Source organism: Oratosquilla oratoria, chromosome 17, assembly GCF_046742065.1.
Source record: "Oratosquilla oratoria isolate Oo_2021 chromosome 17, ASM4674206v1, whole genome shotgun sequence".
Taxonomy (NCBI): domain Eukaryota; kingdom Metazoa; phylum Arthropoda; class Malacostraca; order Stomatopoda; family Squillidae; genus Oratosquilla; species Oratosquilla oratoria.
Window position 1 is genome coordinate 4,282,581 of NC_134793.1, and position 9,311 is coordinate 4,291,891.

At 38.2% G+C, this 9,311-nt stretch overlaps 1 protein-coding gene across 1 annotated transcript; it reads left to right on the top strand.

Annotated features, from left to right (window-relative positions):
* The first annotated feature begins 1,974 nt into the window (after positions 1 to 1,974).
* On the top strand, positions 1,975 to 6,407 carry LOC143034135 (uncharacterized). The gene is made up of 3 exons (XM_076200082.1): positions 1,975 to 2,045; positions 2,241 to 2,333; positions 6,130 to 6,407. The coding sequence occupies exons 1-3, from the start codon at positions 1,999 to 2,001 to the stop codon at positions 6,389 to 6,391; spliced, it is 402 nt and encodes a 133-aa protein (XP_076056197.1). The 5' UTR covers positions 1,975 to 1,998; the 3' UTR covers positions 6,392 to 6,407.
* The last annotated feature ends 2,904 nt before the right edge of the window (positions 6,408 to 9,311 follow it).

The window sequence follows — 9,311 nt, forward strand, 5'->3', positions numbered from 1 at the left end:
TGTCTTGGAATTTTCCTCTCCAGCTTATGCAGTCCAGGTGGATAGATCCAAATTCGTATCCGCCAAGCTTCTGCCTTCATTGAAAGTCTCGAACAAGGACCTCTCCACAAAGACCAAAGTTTCATTTTACTCTCTGTATACCTCCCCATCTTGCTCTTCGGTCGTGGTCATACCATCAATTTGCCAGAAAGACTAATTCCTAGACAGCTTCTGTATGGAGAACATTCTAATACCTGCCACGTAACTGCAAGACAGAATAAAAGTTACAGGGACCATATACATATTGTCCTAAAGCAATGTACCACTCCATCTCCTCATTTTGAGTCAATGACGGTCAATCGTGTGGGATAGCGTTCTGTATGCCGCCAAATGATCGGCAATTTCAAGACTGCACACGTGTCCACGAGGGATGTCATCGATGTCGACATCAAGTACGTGACTCTCCCTTTCTTGGTGACAGAATCCCATGCCTTACTTGTGGAAGAAGTTCTGCCTCTGCATTCGGTCTCCTCAGCCATTTCTGGACCCATGAGTGACGCAGCAACTCATAACATCAAATCATCATTCATATGAGAGGGAATTGGGTGGGCAACCATAAGCGTAAGCAATGCAATATATTTGTGTGTATGTATATATGTATATATATATATATATATATATATATAGAGAGAGAGAGAGAGAGAGAGAGAGAGAGAGAGAGAGAGAGAGATAGAGAGAGAAAATTTATACGAATTTCACCAATAAACACGCGAAACCATGATGTTAAGAAAATAGTGTGATAGCCCAAGTCAGTACACTTTGCAGTCAGCCGAACACCGACGCCCCGTCCCTACCTAACATTTCTTTATCAATCAATCGATTGGTTTTGGGGATGATAAACAAATGATAATTTTCGACTGATAAGGAAATTACAAGCAAGTTGAAGCAAGTTGAAGTTAACTGCTTAGCATGCTGTTCTATGTTCGAGAGAAGAATTAATCTTTTTCGTTATCATAACATAGTTAACAACAATAATTGTTGGCTTTCGTTCTTTCGAGTTGGAAATACACAGACACATTTTAGTCAGCGACAGTTCTCCAGTGTTCCCAAAATCTCTGAAAAAAAGTTGGACTGTGTACACGTGTTGTGTACATTTATTAGTGAGGATCTGATTTTTTTTTTTTTTTTTTATGTAATCAACTGCTTGGAGGAGAGGGGCAGTACGGAGACCGAATATCAGACCCTGAGGGTTCGAACTCCAGATAGAGTTGAGGATGTTGTTAGGATGTAAAATAACGGAGGAACTTTTCTCCCAAATGTCGGTCTCACAGAATAACCACATGATGCCTTCGGTCTTTATACCCGAGGTGTCAAAAGTAATGTGAAACAACTTGTAATCCAGTGATATGGTCTTTTTAAATGCAATTCATCTACTGCACTGTCAACACTGATAAATCGATGATTGACTGTGTGCACCTGCAGGTTGGGTTAACTGTCAATGATGTTGTGCTTTCGAAGGGAACTTTTTTTCATCTTTTGTCATTGTTGTTTATGCAATACTGCAACTCGTGTAAAAAAAAAATTCACAGGTAGAAATGGAAGTTCATTGGGTTCATGCACTTAGGATTAGTTACATAAAGAAACTATTCTTTCTAGTGTGGAGGAAGAGAGGCAGACTTGAGGTTATCTAATCATCTTTACGTCACGTGGAGTGGAAGTTTGTTATAAATCCTACGTTCCATAGAATCTGCCACTTCATTCGTAAGTACTGGTAAGGTAAGGGAGCTCTGCAGACTCTCTCATTTCGTTCAGAGTCATTTTAAATATTTGAGAGTCATATAAGCTTTACCTAACCTGCTCACGTTCTTGCTTGCATTTGGATATCATGATATATAAAAGAATTTCTTGCCCAAACCTGATGTGAGAATGTCATCATAGAAAATATACATGTCATCATTTTTCATGTAATATTGCTCTCATTATACTTGCAGATTCGAAGAAGCCGCCAGGATTACAAAAATGCGCACGGCCCTCCTCGTCCTACTCAGCTTGGCTGTATCTGCCAAGTAAATAATAAAAACATTTTTTATTCTTAAAAATTTGCACTCAGATGACCCAAGTTGAATTGTTTAACCTTTATCAATAACTTCCTGTGCAAAAAGGCTTTGAAATAAATATTTTTCTAATTTCTTTTCTATACATTTTCATTTGTTTTCAAGTACGAGGCACTTTTTAAACAACTATTTTGTTTTTTCATACAGCGCGGCATTTCACCTCTGTCGATGTGGACTCTTCACGACGGGCCAGACGACGGCGTACATCGTGTACGAACTGCCAGGGATCGACGTGCCAAAGTAGGTTCTGGTCTCATTAGTATGCACTGCACAGATGACGTTAAATATAGTTGAGTATAGTTTAAAGGACTGTGCATGTTGGCGAGCAAGTCTCTATTTGTTGAGCTCATGGGAATGTCGTCTGTCTGAAAGTAAAGGCAGCCTTGGTGAAAAACAAAAAAGCTTTAGGAGTATAGGAACAAAGCAGGTGTTTTAGCATGCCGGACTGGTAAGCGCATTGTACATGCTCAACTTCAAGTATTGTCTACGAGATAAAGTAATCACACACACACACACACACACACACACACACACACACGCGCGCGCGCGCGCGCACGCGTATGCATGCACGGAGGCACACATATATACACACGTTGATATAGTTCCGATTTCTCGGTCGCAGAAAATACATACCACCATATGTGGACATCTACGCATTTTATGTACTCATCTTAGACTAGTTCTAAAATGTACACAAATTGTACATTGTCAGTGTATCTCTGTATCGTTGTTAACTCAATAAACCGATTATTATTATCATATTCATACAAACACAATCACACACATACATATATATATATATGTATATGTATATGTATATATATGTATATATATATTTATATATATACATATATATATATATTTATATATATATTTATATATATACATGTATACATATATATATATATATATACATATATATATATATATGTATATATATGTATGTGTGTATGTATGTATGTATATATATATATGTGTGTGTGTGTGTGTGTGTGTGTGTGTGTGTGTGTGTGTGTGTGTGTGTGTGTGTGTGTGTGTGTGTGTGTGTGTGTGTGTGTGTGTGTGTGTGTGTGTGTGTGTGTGTGTGTGTGTGTGTGTGTGTGTGTGTGTGTGTGTGTGTGTGTGTGTGTGTGTGTGTGTGTGTGTGTGTGTGTGTGTGTGTGTGTGTGTGTGTGTGTGTGTGTGTGTTAGCAATAAATAATCTCGCATTTTCCAATTTTCCAATAAGAAAAATTTTCCATCTAGAGAAAGTGGAAAGCCACAAATAGTATTATGTATATATTTCTTTAACATTTCATCTTCGAAGAGGCATCATCAGGAATAATTATAATTTGTATCAATAGCTTTAATATATGAAATCAAGAGTAATATACAAGTACAAATAATAATATAATTAAACAATAGACACAAATACACTTACAACTACTTAAATGCAATAAGTAGACCTATCCTCGTTTCTCATTCTCATGCCTCGCTTGGATATGATCTGACCTCCTCAATGTTATGTGGAGGTTGGGTAGGGGAGGTGGAGAGGAAAAGTGGAGGAGGAGGAGATGGAGGGCTCCTTTTCACTCGTGGTGAAATAATAAATAATTCTACGCTGCAGACCATTTTCTGTCTATTTCCCACGTCATTCTATTTAACTTTATGAATTTGTAAGGGAACTTCGTGAACAGATTTTTAGCTCAATTTTGAACCTTGGGGGAGTTTTGAAGTTAAGAGGGGATGTGTTGGATGTGATGGCTATTCACGGTATGAGCCTAACCGTCTTTCTCTTTACATTTTTGCCTCAAGTTTGTGTTGAAAGATTTATGACTCTATTGTTGGACAACATGGGTTGTCCAACTACTTTTCTTAAGCTGTTACTCATGGACAACCATTTCTTCTTCTTGATTGTTTACCCTAAGTTTATATCCTCGCCTCTCTTGAGGGATATCTCTAACGTATGATCCAGTCTTGATCATCTCTAAGATTTTTTCTCTGCACCATGTCTTTATCTGAAAATTCATTGATTATGACGCTTTTTGTTGCTTCTTTATTACTTTGGTTCTAAAGATCCTCAGTTTCTGTCTGTTCTGAGTTTGTAGATTCTAAGAGAGATAAGTTTGATCCTTGGAATAGTTTATTTAACGTTGTAAAGAGGTTGCTTTTCCAGTCCAAAAATATCGCGGGACATCTTTAGTCGAAAACAAATTGTATAACGGGACATTTTCCCTAAAGTTAAATCAAATGAACTGCTTGTAAAAATCTGAGCATAGGGCATCTATTTCACCATGTTTGACGCCACAGGACGTATTATTTTTCAAATCTATTTATATGTTCGCTCAGATAGGCCATTTTTATGGAGATGATATGCAGTAATACAGATTTAAGGGTACATGATATCTACATGATGTTGTCTCACTTGTGAATTTCTCCTTAAATTCAAAGCAATTGTCTGAAAGATTTCAAGTGAATATTAACGAGATCCTATGCTACTTCTTTTGCTGTCTAAGCCTTACGTTATATAATTGAATATTATAAACTAAGAAATATAATCCACTACTACTAGGACACAGACTAACCAATATTCATAAGAATAGGGACGCCAGCCAGTGGTCTCTTTAAGCCATGAAAACTTCTTATTCCTGACTCCATGTGAAAGATGAGTCCTCAAGAGTCAGATGGAGATTGTGGAGTCATCAGATCTATGGTATCCGAATAGACGGCAGAATACACGCATCTAGTCACCATTTCTAGGAATAGAGAAATCTGCAGTAGCTTGACTCTCCATAGTTACACATTCCACAAGGTGGCAAAGAACTTTGTTTTTGTTCTAAAGAAATCACACTTTATCATGCACTTCATTAGATCAAGTAAATGTGTGTGTGTGTGTGTGTGTGTGTGTGTGTGTGTGTGTGTGTGTGTGTGTGTGTGTGTGTGTGTGTGTGTGTGTGTGTGTGTGTGTGTGTGTGTGTGTGTGTGTGTGTGTGTGTGTGTGTGTGTGTGTGTGTGTGTGTGTGTGTGTGTGTGTGTGTGTGTGTGTGTGTGTGTGTGTGTGTGTGTGTGTGTGTATTGATATGCCAGTCACTTGTAAGGATCTTTTATCAGTCAACTCCTTATATACAATATCTAACTCCACAGCATTCAATACAACAAAAGTCAGATAATCTTATTCACGTCATAGGTGGATGCTGGAAGAGCCGGAACAAGCTCTGAAGGGATATGTTAAGACCATGTTTACTCTAGACTCTTGGTTCCCCCCTATATGAATAAGATCATCCGGCATCTGCCACACCAAATATGTATTAAGCTATGGTAGTAGGAGTAGTATCGTATGGCTTTCTTACACCTCCAACTTTGTATTTGCTAGCCAGTCTATGAATGTTTGATTTGCTTCATAGATAGTCTGGTAACCCCCAGGCACTGCTGTGATTGGGCAGTGCAGTACGAGATAGTCTGTATCTTGGGGTGAGTTATGACAAGATGGGCACATTGGGAAGTCTTTGTGGCCCCAGCGATGCAGGTTAACGGCTGTTTTGCCTTGTTGTGCATATAATCTATGGTTACACTAGTCAACAGAATGGTTGGATTCCTAAGAGTCTGGTCCTAGGCTGGAGTGTAACTGTAGTTTAAACCCGCGGTTACACTCCAACATTGGACAAAATCCAACTGAATTGTTGGAATCCAACCATTCCGTTGACTAGTGTAACCGTAGCCTTAGATTACTTGACCCTTATAAGATCATCCAGTATCTGCCATACCAAATCATTATTGATACGGTTACACTAGTCAACAGAATGGTTGGATTCCAAAAAGTCAGGTCCTAAGCTGAAGTATAACTGTAGTTTAAAGCAACGGTTACACTCCAACTTTAGACGAAATCCAACTAAATCGTTGGAATTCAGCCATTCCGTTGACTAGTGTAACCGTAGCTTTAGATCACTGAAGATATTAATGATGGGTGTTAAATAATGACAAAAGAAAACATTTAATCATATGTTTATAAATAGACCATTAAAACGTGCCTTTAAGCTTTAAAAATGTCTTTCTACAGCTGCGACTACGTATGGACTTGTAAGGGACGCTGCATAGATGAATTCAATGAAATGGCAGCCGGTGGCAACCTCTACGCAACTCATCCTACAGGAAACGGCACCATCGGGCAAGCTCTCTGCGATACGATCCCCTGGCCCATCGACCAGTCTACCATCTACCTCTACTCGGAGATCTGCAACGGCCCCTGGCGCTACACCGGAGAACACAGCATGCAGATGCTCTGCTGTGATAAAGATGGACAACAGTACATCTGCACCTAAGGAGTGACTGGATTGCATAATTGAAACTGAAAAAGACTTTCTGCATGTTAATAAATGTTCTGTTAATTAACTTGACTGCAAGACAACGTTGGTTTTGATAGATAAGAAAGCAGATCTAATTTTAATAAATGTTTTTACAAGTTGATGATAAATCTATAATATACTAACCCCAAATTTAAGAAAAATTATGGTAATTTTCTATAATATCTGGGTAAAAATAAAAGAATAAAAGAAAAATATTTCTGACTGGAAGTCATTGACTATATGAATGTTGTAAACAACTGGTTTTAAAAATAATTTATTACGGTTTTAACTATAAAATATTAGTTTAAAAAGTGTTAGAAAAGGGCATAGCATTTATCAGTTAAGATAACTGATATGATAATCATGAATATATTGCATCGCAAGGTCGGCGATTTTTATATGATAACAGGAGAAGAAGAAAACTATGTAATACTGACAATATAGACATTTAGATACAAAGAAAGGATTGTGGTTTGGAAGCCTTTTCTCTGATCGAACTAAATCTAGGTTATCTGTCCAAGATAGGGACTCTCTGAGTGCCTATGTGTCCTTAAAATGGAAGCGTAGTGTGCGGAGTTTGACTACAGCCTTTACAAAAAGTAGATATATGAATAAATAGATAAATGAATTAATAAATAGATAAAGTAGCACAATTATTACTACCCCTATGACAAGTAAAGCGTTCCCTTCCCCAGTCCTCTTGAGCCTGTATTTACAGTAAAATAAGTTGGTGAGTCACATTGACAGTGTGCTGGTGACGTGATCGGAAGTGTGTTGGCTTTGCATTTGTTTAAATATGGGTTTTAATCCTACACTTGTCCCCAATTTCCAGCAGTGATTGTTGCCTACCCCAAATAGTAATGCATTGAAATACAATAGTTACACGAGCCATTATATCCATAGATAGACCTCAAAGCCAGAGGAAAATGAAAATGCGGGAGTAATTCCTCATTAGATATGAAAGAAATAATGTTTTTAAAGCTCAAATGACGAGTCAGTTTCCTTTAGGTGAACAAAATTGAATGATAGCATCCAAGTATGTGAAGACTAGCCATTTTACAGAATTTAGGACTTAAAGAAAAGAACCCGTTCTCGTATTATAAGAGTGGCAATATCTCTCTCGGAGATCACCTATATGTTATGTCTCGCCTACAAATACAGACAAGTTAATGCCAACAACAAGAATGAAAATGACAACTGGACAGGGTCGAACAGGGATGGGAAAGCTTTGGAAGAGGCTATTCAAGTTTCTTTGATTTGTAGAACCCTGCGTGCCAACAGTTTTTCTGTTAAGTACGCAAGTTAATGTCATTTCATATGCTTTGTGTTACTGCAGAGGGTATGCCAAGTAAATGTTAAATCTTGGACGATCTAGTTTGATTTCTCAGCATCACATTTTATTTGTTTAAAGCTGAGGCATTATTTTTCGATGTTGTAACAAGGTTTCAAATCCAACTGATGTGCCAGGGTTAATCCTGTCACGTGCCATGTTAGGCACGCGTGCTAAAGGTCGCCCACCCTAGCGTAGGTGCATCTCCCTAGGTTTTTGGTTCTCAGGCGTTCGTAGTCGTCGGCAATGGCTAGATGGAGATGTTCCCCCTCTCTGCGTTCTTCAGGTCACCTGGCTCAAATATATCCTGTTGGACCAACAGAATGCTGGCCAAACAATTTCTGCTGTCTGGGATCCTCGGCCATCCCGATTTCCCCAATGAGCAATATGTCTTTTTCACGTACAAAAACGTTGCTGAACAATTGGTCTACTCTGATATTGTATCAATATTGCTTTAATCTCAAACTCGATACCATACCTATTTAACCAACATATTTTCCACACCGCTTATATGTAAACAACCTTCATTTACACAAGGGGAATTTCTAAGGAGTTGCCAATTAAAAACACACATTAGAATTCTTTTTTTGTGTAACTATTTACTCCATTCATCATCTCGTGAACGTATATAAACAGTTACTAGTGCCAACACTGAGCCCTGTGGAACTTCACTTGTTACTCTCCTCTAATCTGACATCTTATTCTTCAAAGCCATTTTTATTAATCTGTTCTTCAAGAACCTATTCATCCATTCCAGCAGACTCCATATAGGATCTTCGATATATTCCAATTTCCATATCAATCTTTTCTGAGATACCTTATCAAAGCCCTCCTCCAGATCCAGGTATACATAGACCACCCACCCATCTCTCTTGTGTAGCACATTGATCACTTAAATAGTAAATCAACAAGTTTGAAACACATGACCTCCTTTTTCTAAATCAAAACTGGTTACTTGTCAACATCTCCAATTTTATACTCGTATTGCCCATCTTTCATAATTCCATCTAACGTTTTAGATATTGGTCTATGATTTACAGGTTCCACTTTGTTTTCTCCGTAAGATTTGTAGATTGTTACTGCATTGTGTTCTTTCTCACTCTTGAGGCACTTTTCCTATTTCTAAAGAACACCCAATCACCTCATGAGTCTTGTCCACCAGTTGTGCTCTACTTTCTTTAAATATTCAGTTTGAGATCGCACTAGGCCCAGAGGCCTTTTTTTTTTATCCCTAGAGCCTTTTTTTTTTTTCTTCTTCTTCTTCTTCTTCTTCTTCTTCTTCTTCTTCTTCTTCTTCTTCTTCTTCTTCTTCTTCTTCTTCTTCTTCTTCTTCTTCTTCTTCTTCTTCTTCTTCTTCTTCTTCTTCTTCTTCTTCTTCTTCTTCTTCTTCTTCTTCTTCTTCTTCTTCTTCTTCTTCCGCTATCATGTCATTTGATTCTACGTCTAGCTATTCTTTCCCCATCTTCAAAGCCGCTGTGTGTGTGTGCGTGTGTGTGTTTGTGTGTGTGTGTGTGTGTGTGTGTGTGTGTGTGTGTGTGTGTGTGTGTGTGTGTGTGTGTGTGTGTG

Coding starts and splice junctions, on each gene's coding strand:
- LOC143034135 (XM_076200082.1), top strand. CDS start 1,999: ATGCGCACGGCCCTCCTCGTCCTACTCAGCTTGGCTGTATCTGCCAA. Junction 2,046..2,240: donor AGCTTGGCTGTATCTGCCAA/GTAAATAATAAA, acceptor TTTTTCATACAG/CGCGGCATTTCACCTCTGTC. Junction 2,334..6,129: donor CCAGGGATCGACGTGCCAAA/GTAGGTTCTGGT, acceptor GTCTTTCTACAG/CTGCGACTACGTATGGACTT.